Source organism: Schistocerca piceifrons, chromosome 5 (genome assembly GCF_021461385.2).
Source record: "Schistocerca piceifrons isolate TAMUIC-IGC-003096 chromosome 5, iqSchPice1.1, whole genome shotgun sequence".
In the NCBI taxonomy this organism is placed as follows: domain Eukaryota; kingdom Metazoa; phylum Arthropoda; class Insecta; order Orthoptera; family Acrididae; genus Schistocerca; species Schistocerca piceifrons.
Window position 1 is genome coordinate 143,452,981 of NC_060142.1, and position 18,984 is coordinate 143,471,964.

At 43.2% G+C, this 18,984-nt stretch overlaps 1 protein-coding gene across 1 annotated transcript; it reads right to left on the reverse strand.

Annotated features, from left to right (window-relative positions):
* Window positions 1-834: 834 nt before the first annotated feature.
* On the reverse strand, window positions 835-18,684 carry LOC124798813 (probable cytochrome P450 6a14). Its single transcript, XM_047262343.1, has 7 exons — window positions 18,465-18,684; window positions 16,313-16,551; window positions 14,115-14,377; window positions 12,279-12,448; window positions 9,649-9,857; window positions 5,623-5,809; window positions 835-1,007 (listed from the first exon to the last, which is right to left on the reverse strand). Exons 1-7 carry the CDS (start codon window positions 18,682-18,684, stop codon window positions 835-837), a joined length of 1,461 nt encoding a protein of 486 aa, XP_047118299.1.
* Window positions 18,685-18,984: the final 300 nt, after the last annotated feature.

The window sequence follows — 18,984 nt, forward strand, 5'->3', positions numbered from 1 at the left end:
GCAGCGTCAACCATTAAATTGTGAGGGTCAACGAATTACAGTTAGACGACTAGTCCGCTATTGGTGCAGTACAGGCTATAGGTGAGAACTTTGAATCTGACATCTCTGAACTACGTAAACTGCGTTTACATTCAATAAGCAGTCTTATTACGGCATTCTCAGTACCAAGTGCGAGTTTATTTGGTTTTTACAGTTATAACTAAAGAAAATCATAGTCGTTTCCTTAGTTATTTACGATTTTATTTCCGGGAGTTTTCGTGTTATATACCCTTTCGATGTTTGTTGTCAAGCTCTGGCTTGGTTACTTTCGTTAAATCTGGGAAATAAAACGGGCTTCTTTTGAGTTTAAATAATCGTAATTCACGGTCAAAATTACACAAAGTAGAACTCTTGAGGACTGAAATATTTTCACTTGGGAGTTTTTCTCAAGAGTTAATAAAATTTTTGGGCAAAATCCAGAAGTTCTTGTAAGTAAAAGAATGTATTTCCAGAAGTCACATGGGCCGCATGTAAATGGTGATGAATTTTTCGATGACTTCTGGAGCCATCTGCGTTTGAAGCTCCTAGAAAAATGCAGTGGATGGAAACAGGAAATTTAAGACGATATGTCTCGTATTAATCACATTTAATGTTACATTATGTACATAGTCGAAGTGATGTAAAAAAATGCAAATGCAGTAGACGATGAGCTACATATAAAACGTATTATATACAAATGTACAGATATTTATACAGATCATTTTTGGACAACGTCCACATAAATAATCAACGTCACACTCAGAAATAACACAGAGACGAACGAGTAATGAGAGCTTTGTTCTCGCACTGAGCACCTTAGGTAGCTTTCCGACTGGTGATTTTCAGGTGGACGCCGTTCTTGGTGGCGAGGATGGAAGCCATGGGGTCCAGCGGAAGAGGGATATCTGTCTCGCTGCAGACGTCCACCTTGTAGTGCGACAACAGGTGCACCAGGCCCAGCTTCGACTGCAGCAGCCCCAAGCGCATGCCTGCAGCAACACCAACATGTTCTCAACTCCGTATACAACGCTACACTAATTACAATGCCAACGTTAAAAATGGCAGTCAAAAAGTTACTGTCATAATCCTTCTTATCCGACCACTGACGTAACGGGAGGGCGGGGAGCCTAATATTTCTTCCTAAATTCACTTTCATGAGCCACAGGGAGGTGGTTTGGCTTGACATATGGTGATCATGATGAATGAAATTTTTAACGCATCTGGGTGAGATGGACACTCGTTGGGGCCACAGTGACCTACGCTGTTGTTATTATAACATGTTATAACATGTACGTACCTCAGAACGGCAGTGAATGTTATCTCGGTACTCTAATCAGCTTGGATGTGGTCTTTAGACGTTTTTCTTCATCGATCTTGTCAGACGCCAAACTGACACGCAATTAATATCCGCTTCAGAGTAAAAATACGTAAACTATTTTAACTAAATTAATTGGCAGATAGACAGCACAATGGACAGAACCGTTACATTATAACCCCCGCCCCCTCAGGGGAGGCTCGAGTCCAGAAAAAAGAAATGAAGATGCCATGGTGTAGTAGAAATTAACAAACGTTTGTGCTACAGTAAGGAGATATTTTTGTCTCTTTTTAGTGTGTAGCTCGGTTGCAGTACAGTTTACTAGAGCAGACGTATTTTCTGCTGCCCATTCTCTGTATCAAAAATTAAATAAAGCTGTCCTCGATCTGAACTTTGGTGAGTGGGCCATAACGTTCTTCCATGCTTAATACTACTGAAGGTGTTATGCTCTCCTACTACTTTGATTTTTGAACTGACTTACGCAGGCAGTTCTAGAATGACATAAGTGTAACGAAAATCCTAGCCATAATGCAACTTAGCATTTTTAAGTACAAAAATCATTTTCAGAGCGAGGAATGATCATATTCACATTTGAGATTACCATGTTGTTGGGAAACTATGCAATTTATTCTTCACCCGAGGATCTTTTGCTTTTTCTTTATTTACTTCACCGTAACATGAGTATACACTGCTCAAATCCACAACTTAATCGAGTTATCAATTACATATATCGTGCGCAGTGGCGCGGCGGTTAAAGCATTTGACTCTCTTTCAGGAAGCACAGGATTCCCAAATTCTGAACTAGTAGGCAGTTAAGAGAAAAGGCAAATGGAGTGTTCCAATCTCCCGCTGCAGAAGCTCCAGTCCTTCTGCACTCAGTCCCCACCAAAATTACAGCTAAACTCTGTTGCTTTACCACAGCCTCCCTCATCAGCTCTGCACCACAGATATGTCACCTCCAGATTACTTCCAAGATATACAGTCTATGCAACTATTTATATAGATCACCTGGAGAACCACAGCATCTCCAATGTCAACATCTCTAGCAGCACAACAACGCCAGCTCTATAATCATTGCAGTCATCAATCGTTACATCAAGATTTCCTGTTTAACAAAATCTCCATTTTTACTTATTTTGATATTCCTGTTTCCAAATTTGTTGTGTCAAAAATCAGAATGGTTCGAGAGGAGCCATGGTGTTGCTGCCAGCCTCCTCCAATAGAGGGATGACAAACATCAAAGAAAAAAGCAAGTTCTCTGGTGGGATCTATGAGTCTTCAGAGAGCAATCAAGTGAAGGAGGTATAAAAAATACATAAGAAGAAAAACTTCTTATCGATACGAGATCATTACCAATAGAACTGGTGCTCAGATTGGCTATAGATGGGCAGGCAATTGATAATGTCTTTATCACTGTAATCTTCCTGTCATGCACCATAAGTGATGTATGTAAATCATAATCGGGATGCCTAGACAGAGATTTCTTGTTTTCCCAGACACAGATCCAATGTCTCAGTCATTGTAATACTTCTTTCTATAACACAGATGAGGTCTAGCGCTGGCGACTCTTATTACAATGTTCCAAATTAACATGCCAATGGCGAAGGTGGCTGTTGGTAAGCGAAAGTGGCTATTGTTAAGCCAGTAATACGTTTTATCGGTCGATAGTGATATAATTACGTTGAATAGTGAGATTACATCAGAAGATCATCGCCTGGGTAGCATCGGGGGTCACTTCAGAAGGTTCTTCCTCACCCTCATAAAATGAACATATCCAACAGAAGTGTGCATGCTGTAGTAAAAGTGAGAATTCAGTGTGGAAAATTTAAACAGAAACTAGAAGGTCAAAATCAGTTAAGCATGATGGAATGGATCTACAATTCTGAATCCACTAAATCAACATACTATATTTCCTCATGCTTCACATGAAACTATTTTTTTGTTTACATTCATCGCCACAGGAATTTAAGCGTGGGGTGTTGAAAATCACAACACAACAAATTTATCAACTTCATATAGGGAGTTATGCAGTACAATGGTTCAAGTACTGGACTCTCACTCGGAAGGAGTATGGCTCACAAACTCTGAACACAGCAGGTAGTTAAGAGGAAGGGTTGATATGCACAATCACACCTTAGCAGCACCTCCAATCCTACTGCAAAAAATTCTCCACAAGCACAGTCATATGTTGCAGTTTTACCCTAACCCTCAAAATGATCCACTGACAATTACTTTCCCCAAGAAACTTCCATATTTCAGCTCTCTTCCCTTTATAGACCATTTTATTCCACACAATTGACAGATCACCACCACCCTAGCTCCATAAACTCCACCGCCATTATAATGATTCACCGTCACATCAATATATCTGTGTAATTAATTCAAACTTTTAATGTTTGTATTTTCAAGTCATTTTATTAAAATCAGTCTAGTTGAAAGGATAGTCACCTTGTTGATGCCATTCCTTGGGAAAATGGGAATGAAAAACAGTAAAAAGAAATAGACCTAGTGGACAGACCAATGTGTCTTTGGAGAACAATCACATGGGAAATTTTGTAAATAATCAACAAACGAATAAGAAGAGATGCTTCAGTTTAATTAGTCATCCACACTGAAGTCATTACAGACAGAGCTGATGCTGTAATTAGATATGGAGGGCATGGTGTAAGATGTGATCTATAGAAAGGAACCATCTTGTTATCCACTTAAAGAAATTGGAAAAGTACACTTATTTAAAAAGGCAGCTAAAAGTACCTGTTATGCAATACATTTTATACATTGAAGAATTATTTAGCTAAATCAGAGTAGGAGTTTGATAAAAAAAATGCTATACAAATAAATAATAATAATAATAATAATGACTACAAAATATCCAACATTCCACATCGCACCTTCACTTTATGTTTTCTTCCTTCTTTTTTTCCTTTCTAGAAATACTTATCCCAAGCTATGCATAGCACAATACTAACACCTCTTCCTCTTTCTGAGCTCAACATCTCACTCATTATGGAGGGATGCTGACTCAGTGTTCCAGGATAGTAAATGGGAAGTTGCAGTACAGACAATGGCCCAGAGATCACCAGTGTGTGTGTGTGTGTGTGTGTGTGTGTGTGTGTGTGTGTGTGGTGAGTGAAGTGTTATGAAACAATTTGTGTATAGTGTGTGCAATGACTGATAGTGAGATATGAGTGAACAATGTGGCATTACATTATTTAATAAGTTATTTGTAAAAAAAAGTATTGTATACCAGGAGTAAATCTAATGATTTTCTCTAACTAGAAGTCTGTAAATATATGTGTATACGAATTAGCTTATTTTAAATTGATATAAATTTGTAAATACTTTGACATGTCCTATATCCTTGTAAAAAGAGATCTACAGATGAATAAAGCTACTACTACTACTACTACTACACTTTAGTGAATTTATGGAGGCCAAAGTCAGGATGGGTAGACTGAGAGATGGGGATTTGAACTCTTGTCCTCCTGCATATAGATCCAATATCCGAAGCACTGTGCTGCTTTGTTACGTAACCGGGATTAAACGTGCTTCTCAGGTCAAATTAAAATATTTTTTGAACGTAGCAGTGGCAGAAGCACATGCAAGTTCATGAATAAGTGGGTTTGTTGGCCAATTGTGGGATAATTACGTTGAGTATTACTGGAATTAGGGGTTTAGCACGCCGTCTTGCCTGCATAGAAGGTAGCAATGGATAGTTAGATTTGAACTGCTCCGATTAAACGAAAATTATCAGCAGCAGTGGGATTCGGCAGTACATGTGAGAGTTCCATGTCGAAATGTACTTATAACCTAGCTGATCAAAATCAACTAAACATGTTAATATGAACCTGGAATTGATAGCACAGTAAAGCAACATAAAAAGTAGACTATTCAGTCTGAACAGTCCTCGGAAGGCCCAATGATACCGACCGACCGTCGTGTCATCCTCAGCCAATAGGCGTCACTGGATGCGGATATGGGCAGACGTGTGGTCAGCACAGCACTCTCCTGGCCCTTGTCAGTTTTCGTGGCTGGAGCCGCTACTCCTCAATCATGTAACTCCTCAGTTGGCCTCACAAACACTGAGTGCACCCTACTTCCCAACAGCGCTCGGCTGACGTAGACAGTCACCCATCGGAATGGTAGCTAAACCCGACAATGCTTAACTTCGGTGATCTGACAGAAACCAGTGCTACCACTGTGGTAAAGCAGTTGGAACCAAACACATACATTACCTCAATTTCCTTGACAAAAAAAGATAGTGAAATCACGGAAGTTGCATAACTGACCTATGCAGAAGCGCGGACCCTCGCCGAACGGCATGTAGACGAAGGGGTGCAGCGACGCCTTGGCCTCGTCGGTCCAGCGGTCCGGGTCGAAGCGGTGGGGCTCCGGGAAGTAGGTGGGGTCGTAGTGCAGGCTGAAGGCCGGCACCATCACCACGACGCCCGGCTCGAGCAGCGCGCCCTTCTCGGCCTCGCCGTCGGCGCCGGGCAGGCGGTACGGCCGCTGCACCTGCCGCGTCAGCGTCGGCACCGGCGGGTACTTGCGCAGCGTCTCTGCAACGGCGCCGAACGTCCCGTCACCACACGCAGTGTGGGCCGCCAGGTGTACGGAAGGTCAGAGGAAACAAGTGGGGAACCAAGGATAGGTAACTGGATTCTAAGCGACTACCAATTACTGGGACTGACAACTGTCTTAGAGAGGGTTGGGTTGTTTTGGGGAAAGAGACCAAACAGCGAGGTCAGCGGTCTCATCGGATTATGGAAAGGATAGGGAAGGAAGTCGGCCCCTTTCAAAGGGGCCGACTTTTGGGGAAAGAGACCAAACAGCGAGGTCTTCGGTCTCATCGGATTACGGGAAGGATGGGGAAGGAAGTCGGCCATGCCCTTTCAAATTAGCCATCCCGGCATTTACTTGAGGCGATATAGGGAAATCACGGAAAATCTAAATCAGGATGGCCGGACGCGGGATTGAACTGTCGTCCTTCCGAATGCGAGTCAAGTTTGCTAATCACTGCGCCACCTCGCTCGGTGTCGTAGAGATAGACGCCAACTGTTAGCAGTAAAACGGATTATATTGCTACGCCTCATCAATGACAGTGCACAGTTTTGCTCTTGTGTGTGGTATAGGTAAGAAAACTGGCAATGCATGCATCTGTCAAGTTGGAGGCAACGAATGGAGAGTTGCTACGAAGTAATTGAAGACAACATTTTAACCAGAAGACGTATATGTATTCAAAAAATATGAATTACATCAACGACTTTTGCTTCATCTGTTCCATTTGCTATTTTAAAAGAAAGTGCTCAGGTATGTTTTGCACCACCTACACATTAGCGAACATACAGTAACCGTTATGAAAGTAAAAATAAAATCAAAAACACTCTGAAATAAAGACAAAGCAAGAAACAAACTAGCCTGTTTGGAATTTTACATTTTTGTACACTTGTGAAATATAAATCTCCTCTTGGGTAATATTCAATACCGTGGTCTTCCATCCCATCCAATTCTAACACGTTGGATCATTGTTGAAGTACAGTCTTCAACTCTTTGAGGGTGGCGCTACTATAACGTAATGGCTGAGACGAATTTCATTGACTACGCACTGCGATTATCAACGGTTTCCAGGCATGCACAATGGGTTTCGTGTCATTTCACTCACCCGAATCTTGCTCTCTGGAAGAAGGTGTTTTCGAGATGGGTTTGATGGGTTAATGCATTATCTTCTTGAAAGACGGATCCAGCACTGAAATATTAACTGTAGAGCTGGATAAGAGATTGGAGAAACCTTCCCAACACTGTACAGTCCTTATGCTATCCTTAATAGCCACGAGAAGCGTCTGACTTATGTACGTTGTTGTACCATCCCATAACACGACTGGCTCACACCCCTGCTGATCTCGTAAGACTGCATGCCTGAGACGTACATTGGCACCTTGCCAGCCGCTCCTTATTTTACAGGAATCAACAATCGTCAGGCAAATCCTGCTCTCTCCACACATCGATCTTGTGATAATTGGGACGAAAGCAATTACTGTATATTATACATAGTAAGGACAACAGCATAAGCTGTGTTTACTGAATCTGTTCAGACACAAGCAGTTTCTGTGTACTGGAAGAACCAATAAAACCAGTATATGAAGGTGATAGTGTTGTCCTTACTACATATAAGACTCCCACGCCGATCTATGGGATGATCCACATCTCATTCAGTGGGTTTCCTTGATCACCTACTTTCTGCACCCACAGTGCAGGACACCTAGAAGCCAAACTGATTATGTGGAGGTTCTTGTGTCTCGTGAGAAGGCAACAAAGCCGTTCCAGTTTCCTTTAGAATTCAGCGCGCAACTCTGTTGTACAAGGTGCATTCGAGTTCTAAGGCCTCCGATTTTTTTTCTCCGGACTGGAAAGAGATAGAAACATGTGCATTGTTTTAAAATGAGGCCGCGTTCATTGTCAATACGTCCCAGAGATGGCAGCACCGTACGGCAGATAGAATTTTACCGTCAGCGGCGAGAATGATAACTGTTTTAAATACTTAAAATGGCGACGTTTTCCTTACTTGAACAGCGTGCAATCATTCCTTTTCTGTATTTGCGTGGTGTGAAACCAATTGAAATTCATCGACAGTTGAAGGAGACATGTGGTGATGGAGTTGTGGATGTGTCGAAAGTGCGTTCGTGGGTGCGACAGTTTAATGAAGGCAGAACATCGTGTGACAACAAACCGAAACAACCTCGGGCTCGCACGAGCCGGTCTGACGACATGATCGAGAAAGTGGAGAGAATTGTTTTGGGGGATCGCCGAATGACTGTTGAACAGATCGCCTCCAGGGTTGGCATTTCTGTGGGTTCTGTGCACACAATCCTGCATGACGACCTGAAAACGCAAAAAGTGTCATCCAGGTGGGTGCCACGAATGCTGACGGACGACCACATGGCTGCCCGTGTGGCATGTTGCCAAGCAATGTTGACGCGCAACGACAGCATGAATGGGACTTTCTTTTCGTCGGTTGTGACAATGGATGAGACGTGGATGCCATTTTTCAATCCAGAAACAAAGCGCCAGTCAGCTCAATGGAAGCACACAGATTCACCGCCACCAAAAAAATTTCGGGTAACCGCCAGTGCTGAAAAAATGATGGTGTCCACGTTCTGGGACAGCGAGGGCGTAATCCTTATCCATTGCGTTCCAAAGGGCAGGTGCATACTACGAAAATGTTTTGAAGAACAAATTCCTTCCTGCACTGCAACAAAAACGTCCGAGAAGGGCTGCGCGTGTGCTGTTTCACCAAGACAACGCACCCGCATATCGAGCTAATGTTACGCAACAGTTTCTTCGTGATAACAACTTTGAAGTGATTCCTCATGCTCCCTACTCACCTGACCTGGCTCCTAGTGACTTTTGGCTTTTACCAACAATGAAAGACACTCTCCGTGGCCGCACATTTACCAGCCGTGCTGCTATTGCCTCAGCGATTTTCCAGTGGTCAAAACAGACTCCTAAAGAAGCCTTCGCCGCTGCCATGGAATCATGGCGTCAGAGTTGTGCAAAATGTGTACGTCTGCAGGGCGATTACGTCGAGAAGTAACGCCAGTTTCATCAATTTCGGGTGAGTAGTTAATTAGAAAAAAAATCGGAGGCCTTAGAACTTGAATGCACCTCGTATTTTGTTCTGGGAACAAATGAGACTTAATTTGAAGGCAGCGTTTGCCAGCTCATGTAGTTCACCAATGGCGACCACCATGAGGCAGATCTTCAACATTTAGCGTTCCTCACTAGCGGATGGATATTCGAATGACGTCTTTGTTGGGTTCCTGCAATTTGGCGGGGAACTTCCCGGCCTGACATACCTTAGTGCTGTGAAGCTACATTTCGAACACTGACTATGTTTTAAATGATCCTTCAAGGGACGTTGACAGACTCAACACTGTATGCAAGCCGCTGATCTCGTTCACGAGTGAAGGCAGCACGCTCTACTGAGCTGCTCTGAAAACGAAGGTTTATCGAGGCCACACCGGCTTGACAAGTCTTTCCAATTCGTAGAAGAATTTCTAAATGTGTACTGTTATAGAGTTACGAATAAAAAATCTAGCCTAAGATTCACGAGAAAGGAAGTCATGTAAGTTGTAAGTATGGTGCCATATTTTTCACTGAGAAAAGTTCAAACAAAATGACACGTTTAACATCGCACTTATCATTCATGCAACATCAAATGATTAAAATTTAATGAATACACGAACACTTTCGCATGAATCTAAAGAAAGCTCGAATGCACTCGAAACTGTAAGAGTGGGCGTGTTACCTGACAGCACTCTGTCGAGGTACTTCATCTTCGCGAGAGAGTCGTACGAGATCTCGCCGCTCTCTGCCAGCACGGAGTCAATTTCCTTCAGCACCCGCTGCTGGATGTCCGGGTTGACAGCCAGCTCGTAAGCAGCGAAGCTCATCGTGGTCGACGACGTCTCGAAGCCGGCGATGTAGAACAGGAAGGCCTGCGCCGACACTTCGTTCTCCGACAGTTCTGCGAAGCAAAGAAATTGGCATTTGTAAATACGGACAATTCAGATTCTCTCTTCACTAGATAGGACAGTATCTCGTATTCCACGGATAGTTTCCAGTGAATATATGTGGCATGTAGGATTCGACAGTGAAACATTTGCCAAGCCTAAGTACTGTTACATGTACATATGCCCTCTGTGCCGTACGCTTGCCCCGTTTGGACGAGGTTAGTTTCGGTCGGTCACGTAGAATTTCAGATTTATCGAAGAATCATGCAATGACATTTTTACATCAGCGTCATTCATTAATTTTACCCAGGCAAAAGAAAACTAATAAGTAAGACTAAAAAATAAGTTCAATTTCCTCTTCCGTTTGTACGAAATCCTGCGTCTGATGTGTGGATTCTCTGTCCCACGGCTAACAAGACGCAACACTACATATACGAGGGCCGTTCAGAAAGTAACCTCCGGTTGATTTAAAAAAATACACCAAGTTAAATAAAAATATTTTAATATATACATCTCACAACTACATCTTTGCACTATTTTTCTACATAGTCTCCATAGCGATTGAGGCACTTATCGTATCTCTTCACAAGCTTTGAAATTCCTTCTGCATAAAAATCACCCGCTTGTGCCTGGAGCCAGCCTGTGACCGCATCTTTGAGCTCTTCGTCGTCATCAAACCGCTGTGACCCGAGCCATTTCTTCAAATGCATGAAGAGGTGATAATCACTTGGCGCCAGGTCTGGGCTGTAAGGTGGATGGTTGATAACGTCCCACTTGAAGGACTCAAGAAGGGCCGTTGTTCTGCGAGCAGAGTGAGGACGGGCGTTATCGTGCAAAAAAACGATACCGTAAGTCAGCATACCACGGCGTTTGTTCTGTATAGCCCATCGTAACTTTTTTATTGTTTCACAGTACACGTCTTGATTAATGGTCGTACCACGTTCCATGAATTCAACCAACAACACCCCTAAGGCATCCCAAAACACCGTTGCCATCAGTTTTCTGGCAGAAAAATCTTGCGAGGCTTTTCTTGGTTTGGTAGGCGAATTTGAATGTGCCCACATCTTTGATTGTTCTTTTGTCTCAGGGTTCACGTACTTAATCCAGGTTCCGTCACCGGTCACGATTCTGTTTAACAATGGTTCTCCTTCGTCCTCATAACGTGACAGAAAGTCTAATGCAGAGGCCATTCTTTGAGTTTTGTGGTGGTCGGTAAGAATTTTGGGCACCCATCGTGCATAGAACTTACGGTAACCCAATCTTGCTGTCACTATCTCGTACAAGAGTGTCTTAGAAATCTGTGGAAAACCAGTAGACAACTCCGACATTGAGAAACGTCGATTTTCACGAACTTTTGCATCAAATGTCTGAACGAGTTCGTCAGTCACCAATGATGGTCTACCACTCCTCTCTTCATCATGAACGTTTTCTCGTCCACTTTTAAATAAACGTACCCATTCACGGACAACTCCTTCACTCATAACTCTTGGTCCATACACGGCACAAAGCTCACGATGAATAGCTGCTGCAGAGTATCCTTTGGCTGTAAAAAACCTTATGACAGCACGCACTTCATATTTGCCGGTTTTTTCTATTGCAGCACACATTTCAAACTGCCACAAAAACTAAACTAGCGCAGGTACGACGTTCACTCGACCACGGCTTGATGCCGACTGACCTGTTGAGTGCGTGAACGCACAGATGGCGTCGCTACTCCCCCCACAACCCGCACTGTGACCAATCGGAGGTTACTTTCTGAACCGCCCTCGTACAATATGAGGTTTTCGCCTCGTTCCTTTTTGTTCAAGGAAAAACTCTCTAAATATAGCAGCTGTTGAAGCCAACACAAATGCACATAGTGATTTTTGTGAAATAGAGTAGGTCAGACTTTTATTTAACGTGGGTATTCCTAAATTTGTTTTAATGGTTGAAGGAAACCACCTCAGGTTTATTATTCTACATTTATTGTGTTACGAGCGGTTTCGTTCATCGAACATCTTCAGGTCACATGAAACTGTCTGTAAGCCTAACAGCACACTCCAGTCGACCTGAACATTCAGTAAGACAGTGCATCATCCCATCTCTCCCGACTTCTGAGAGCGTGCTTTGTGGGCCGTTCCACGTACACGACGGTGTCTCCCAGGCCACCAGACCTCAATTCTGTTGATTAGATTCGGATATTATCGACGAAAATATGCGAACTTTAGTCCAAGCTCTAAGCAGTCTGCTTGTGATGTGGAGTTGGGCGATAATGGACCACGATGTGTATCTCCAATATTTTCTCGTCTCATTGATCCATAAGACGATGCGTTGCCTCCTTCATCAGGGCGAAATGGGGTGCTACATGCTATGAGTGCGTATGCACTTACTGTACTATTAGGGTATCAACAGACACATTTATTCGTAAATTAATAACCAAACAAGTCGGTACTTACTCCAGTCAGTGCCTCCTTGCTTCTCGCCTTCGACGAAACCCTTAGTGTGAAGCTGGATGAAAAGGTCCATGAAATCGCTCCTTCTGATGACATTTTCTAAGCGATCGTGGAGTGTCTCCTTCACCATGTTGTCGAAAAACTGAAGTGCATTGTTCCTGGGAGCTATGGAACTGAAAAGTAAAAAGGAAAATTGTGGAATGCGTCACAAAGAAAGATTCTTGTATGGGTAGCTAAGAACTGTGTGTGTTACAAAATTTGAATCGAAAAAGTCGGGAAACGGCCTAAAGCTGGCAACAGCAAGATAATTTCTGTTACTTATTTAAGTCAGACATTTACACAAATTTTATTTTTCATAGTTCTGTTTCTTTGTTTGCAGTTGTGTGTAAGGAAAAGTTTGCAATAGAACCGTGCTAGTGGGCTTCACGAGTCTCAAATTAAAAAGGAGAACAGTGGAACAGAACACGTGTCTGCAACAATGACCAGATAAAGCAATGCGAGCAATCACACAAATAAAATCAATCTGCAGAAATTATCTGACTTGATCTGGCCTTAAACTATTAAGAATATACAATTTATCGTAAAGTCTTCTCTAACACTTGGGAACTCAACAGTCGTATATTGAAATATTCCCCTCAGTATGTACAAACGTTCGTACGCATTGAATTTGGACAGTTCAATATATAGTTTTCGTGACAATCACATCAAAATTTATTGCAATTAAAACTCATGTCTGGAACACTGTACACGGATGGATAAGACTATAATTAGTTTTCTTGGACTGGAGTGGATGTCGGTTGTATTTACATTGAGAGAGTATTTGGAGAATGTGTTGAACATGTATCGTACAGACGCAGTAGTGAATCAGGATAATAAGTGAGGGGAGGAAACGAGATGGTTCGTATCGAGTTCGAGGATCGTAAAAAAATACGGACAGATGTGTCGAAGGAGGGCCAAGAGACATATAAAGGTCTGGGATAGGTTGTGTGATGGAAAGGGTAAGCAGATGCGAATTCCGAGAAGCAGTACAATGCGTCGTAGAATTTGAAAGTAATGATGTAATACTGCGTAGAGATAATCAGTGTGAAGTTTATATAGAGCAATACGTGTGACTTGAACGCTTTAAAAATATGGACGATCTTCGGGTAATGCACTCCTCACATTCAAGTGACAATAAGTTTGGGGACCTTTAGCTACAAGCATCGTATTTGACGTTAGAAGGTAATAGGAGAATGAAAGATTTCTGGAAACAATCTCTACGGTGTGGAAGAGTCACTACTCAGTGATGCCGTTTCTTCTAGGACGGTTAGTCCACCACGGGATGCAGCAGAGCCTAGTTGCATGCGGAACCAGGAACGCTGGAGAGAGATACTGTCAGAATTGAAGCTATAGAGGGGGTCGCGAGTTGTATCTGAATTCTAACCCAGCAAGAATATTGTCTACGAAGGCAACAGTCTGAGTAGTAGGACTTTTCAGTAAGGCACACAGTTTTAATGTTTCAGGAGAGCTTTAAACTATCTGGTAGGCTCCATGAAGACGAAACAGTAACATGGTACGATCTACAGGTATTACCTAGGTGCTGGATGAGTTCGGTATCACACCTACACCTGACTGTTCCAAACTGCGGACAAGAATAATGCACAGACGAACAACGCAGCATTCAAGAGGTGTTGAACAAAGAATAGATTTGAAGGCACTAGAAAGGAGATTCTGATATGCAATTAGTCAACAAAAAATAATGTATAAAAATTTCTGAACACTTTCAGAGTACTTGTATAGCCCAGACTGTCAGTTTAAATGTGGAAACAGTTCCCTAATAAAAAAAAGTCAGTTACTCACTCGAGGTACCGCTTAAGCGGAGGCGTAAAGATTTCGGTAGCGATCTCCTTGAAGGGCCTGGCCCGTGGCTGGAAGAGGATGCGGCCCCACATCCTAAAGTCGCAGTCCGGGTTTCTCTGGCAGTTGAGCTTGACGCCGAAGGCGAGCGTGGCGATCACCTCCGTGGTGTAGAGGGCGAACACCTCTCGGAACTGCAGCACCTTGCCCTCCCGCGCGGCGTCCGCCAGCACCTCCACCATCTCGCTGCCGCACTCGTTCAGCGTCTGCAAAGGGAACGCAGCTTTGGGTAAGTCCTCCACGTCAGACTCCTCCTGACACAGTCCCTATTTCATCTTGTTAATAACCACAAACCAGCTATCGATCTGTCCCTTGACTTCTAAAACCCCTTGACTGTGTATGGCATTATAATCTCATTCGCAGACTCTAGACCCAAACAGTTACATTTAACTACGTCAACTAGTGGCACCCGCCTCACACAATAACCCACCACATTTAACCATTAACAGCCCCCAACGAATTACATCTGTGCCCAAGGGTTCGTCTAACCTACATTTCTATATATCCTTGGCACTACTGAAATGGTTAAATCACCATAGCTGTGTGCCAATGCCCCTATGAACATCATAAAAATCCCACCAACACTGGGTGAAGCAACTTACATCTTCGTGAAACACATTAGCCCTTAAGATGAGCTCTACTAAAATCCAATAACCTACAGGAGAGGGCACACCATGACGTCCACCCCTACATTTACATCAACACGTACAGCTAACTAACACGACAAAATATCTCGGTAAACTTTCTTAAATTACCAGTCGACGCCCTTCCCCCACCATACAAACAATATTAATCTCAATGTAAACTAGAACTACTAATCATCCAAACGTCGGAATTGCATCCCTTCACCATCCTCCACACCTACAAAGCCTTCAAATCACATATCCTCCTCTATAGAGCCACCTAGGTTTCTAATCCACCAAAACACCCCCCTTCCAACGCCAGATGCACTCTATCTTGCTTTCAGCTCGTACTTATCCTCCTCTACAGTAATCATGTATCAACTCATCAAATTACCTTCCATCCCCATCCATACTGATCGCCTGTGCTTACATTTTGTGCATCCAAGAAGACAATCCCATGAATCGCATTACGCTAACCCTCACCTCCTAATTGTCAATACTGGTATAATTTTGCACCCCTATATCCATCCACACATTGCACCGATGCTTAATGTGAGTCTCTTTCTTCTTACCTATACTTAAACTCCTCTGTCTCACCACAACTTGTGTCTCATTGCACGTAAATCAACAGTTCATTCACCATGGTCCAGTGGCACAAGACTCCTTACGTCCCCATGAAGCCAGTCAACTTAAGCTCGCCTAATTTATTCTTTCCATTGCAATTCCTATCAAGTCAGCGAAGTGCAATACTTCCTTAAGTAACTTCATCATCTTAGAAACACAACTTTTGAAGCCTGCAGTACTCCCTTTAATAACTTCATCATTTTAGAAGCACAGGTTTGAAGTCTACAGTGACTATTGTAGTTTTAATAGGGACAATGTAAAACGTTAGTTTAATATTCTTAGAACAATAGAAACATTCCATTTTCTTTTTATATTTACATCAAAACACGTATTTCAAAATTTTGTTGGTTGAAGGGCGTAATAGTAGCACACTGCCAGTCACGCTCACCCGTCAGGGACGAGGGAGTAAAATAATAATAAAAGAAAAATGGCCACACTTTAAATCGGTGTCAATGGGACCTTAACTATCGAATTTCCATGATATGGCGGCAAGGGTCGGATGTTACTGGCACAGAAGTACCTTGTTTGGCTGCCTAATCCTTCTTGGGTGGCAAAATTTGAAAATAGTTACTCTCAGTCACTTCATTGTTTTATTAAGTATCTAAAACAACTGTTGTCACCATTTGATAAATTACTCGTCTTCGTTCACCAGAGTGACAGTGTGTTTATAGATAGCAAGTACTAACACAGAGTGCGTTATATCTTATTTTTAAAGCTCGCGGCTTCATATGTGACATTTTCACCTGTATTTATGTCCACTCACAGGTAATAAAACTCACAGTAGTTCAGAATTGGACAAATACCCGATAATCTTACTATCATCCCAAGTAGAAGCAGGAAAATACATGACAGGGCTCGTTAAAATTTATTGTACTTATTGGAACACCTGCTCACCTGGAACATGTTCTTCAGCTTGCCACTGGTAAACAGTGGGCTGAGTTTGTTGCGCAGACGGCGCCATCGATCGCCCTTCATGAAGAACAGCTGACCCTCCAGTATTGGGTCATCTAGAGGGACAGGTTCTCGGTCGGTGAAGAAGTCAAAGTCCTTGACCAGTATTTGACGAATGAGATTTGGGTCGATGACCAGCAAGCGGGGCTCAAGTCCACGGTAATAGCCCACGTAGCGCTTATCTGAAGAAAAAAAAAAATCCAATTAGTCACTGTTAAAAGTCCTGGTTAGAATTTACTCTGAGCATTCCAACTGGTATATGACCTGTGTCTTTTAAAATGTACCGGCCAATTGCCTCAAGGACGAAATGGTTGTCACGGTTCATTAAATGGAATGAAAATACAGTCATTTTACACTTAATATTTACACAAGTTCTGTACTGTTCACTGGTATCGCATACCGTTGACCATCACTGGAGCAACATCAGGATATCAGAATGGTTCCCATGTGATGCTTATGGCGTCAGTTAAGGCCTATGTCAAAACTGAGAACTGTCTATGAATCAAATTGTCGTTCGTACAGTTTCAAATGGCACTGAAGGCCAGTTTACTTTACGATTCAGTGGATAAAAATAAAATTCACGGACCATCTCATACTGCTGCTTCTGTTCGTATGCAAATCGTGTTAATAAAGTACACATTGTATTATCAAATGTAAACCGGGGACCTAGAAACGACAGAGAGGCTCCGTCCCCGCCGCAGCCACAGTGGTCCGCAACCCCACGACGACTGCCGCAGTTCACTCCACCCCTCCGCCGCCCCACACCGAATCCAGGGCTATTGTGCGGTTCGGTACCCGGTGGACCCCCCCAGGGAACTCTCACACCAGAGGAGTGTAACCCCTATGTTTGCATGGTAGAGTAATGGTAGTGTACGTGGAGAACTGGTTTGCGCAGCAATCACCGACATAGTGTAATTGAGGCGGAATAAGGGGAACCAGCCAGCATTCGCCGAGGCAGATGGAAAACCGCCTAAAAACCATCCACAGACTGGCCATTTCACCGGACCTCGACACAAATCCGCCGGGTTGATTCGTGCCGGGGACCAGGCGCTCCTTCCCGCCCGGAAAGCCGTGCGTTAGACCGCACGGCCAGCCGGGCGGGCTAAAGTACACATTACTCTCATTAGATTCTTTTGTGTGATGAAGAATGGTTTGAATATCACTGTCCTTTACGACGCAAGGTAGTACTGGAGATGGTATGGTCTTACAAGTTACATCCTTGGGCAGTTGTAGGGCGGCTTAATAGTTTTATGCCGATTGCAAATCGCATTGCTGCTTAATATTTCGCATACATACAAATCATGCCAAAGGTCAGAAACACAATAACCGACCGACAAAATTCTATGAACGACTGAGGTTTGAACCCCAAAAGCAAATACAAAATATGTAAACTTACTGATTTCAATGTCTAGACTCTAGAGCAGGGGTTCCCAACAAAATTTTCTCGAGGACCCCCTCATCGAGCATGATTGGTACCTTGTCATATCACAGTATCAAGTACCTAAAAAAGCCAAATAAAGAGTCTTTTTATACGTTTTCTATTTTTGGTACTTAGAAAAAACATTATCATATTCATTATGGAAAAAATATTGAGCTTAAAACTGCTCATGCAGGAAGCGGCCAAAACAAAAAATCTGTTATCATACGAAATATATTTAATATATTTTTTATTCTAATAGCATCTTGCGGACCCCTCTGGCATAGCTCGCGGACCCCTGGGGGTCTGCGGACCACCTGTTGGGAACCACTGCTCTAGAGAGTTGGCAACTGATCTTTTCATTAAAACGTAGCTCATTTAAATGTGATGCTGCAGTCGATAGCTTTTCGCAGATACGATGATTTCTTCTCTGCAGTGCGTCTGCAGCTTGTGGTGTAGTGGCTATCGTTGCTGCCTCGGGATCACGGGGTCCCGGGTTCGATTCCCTGCCAGTTTGGGGATTTTTCTTTGCCCGGGGAGAGGGTGTTTGTGTTGTCCTCATCATTCTTGACAGTGGCTAGATTTGATTGTGTAAATATTGGGACTTTGTACGGGCGCTGATTGCCGCGCAGTTGAGCGCCCCACACACCAAACATCATCATCATCATGTGTACATACCTCTGAACTGACGATAGAGTTCGTCAAGGTCCTCTGACAGCATTTGTTTCTGCAAGATGGACTTGTAACAGTTTCCAAACGGCGTCCAGGGTCGCGACTGTGGGGCGCCCTTCTCTGTCCAGTAGCTGAAGTGCCGGAAGTAGCACACCCACAGCACCAGCGCAGCGGCGATCACCACGAGGCCCAGCTCGTCCATCCACGATTCCAGCTGCAGCATCATGGTGAGGGTGTGGTGTAGGCTGCGGCTATCAAGGCGATCCTGAACTCTGCGAATGGTAAACAGATGCTACTGTAAAATCAAAGTAGATCAGCTGAACTGATGGTGTGGTCGATGAAATAAACTACTTCGGTTCTGCACTAACTGACTGCTCCTTTATGCTCGTTACTGAATATGTTATCAGTGTAGGATACACAATGAGGATATAGTGAAATGTTTCAGCCAACAGCAGATTCACAGATATAGCTTGTATCAACGTAAAAAATTTAGTTTTAGTTGCGTTTATTCAAATTCAAATGGCTC

What these genes read in the sequence shown, in the direction of transcription:
- LOC124798813 (XM_047262343.1), bottom strand. Translation starts at nt 18,684, where the DNA reads ATGATGCTGCAGCTGGAATCGTGGATGGACGAGCTGGGCCTCGTGGTG. An exon ending in ACTCTATCGTCAGTTCAGAG is followed by an intron (nt 16,552 to 18,464) that starts GTATGTACACAT and finishes TTTTTTCTTCAG; the next exon opens with ATAAGCGCTACGTGGGCTAT. An exon ending in CCGCTTAAGCGGTACCTCGA is followed by an intron (nt 12,449 to 14,114) that starts GTGAGTAACTGA and finishes TTTACTTTTCAG; the next exon opens with TTCCATAGCTCCCAGGAACA.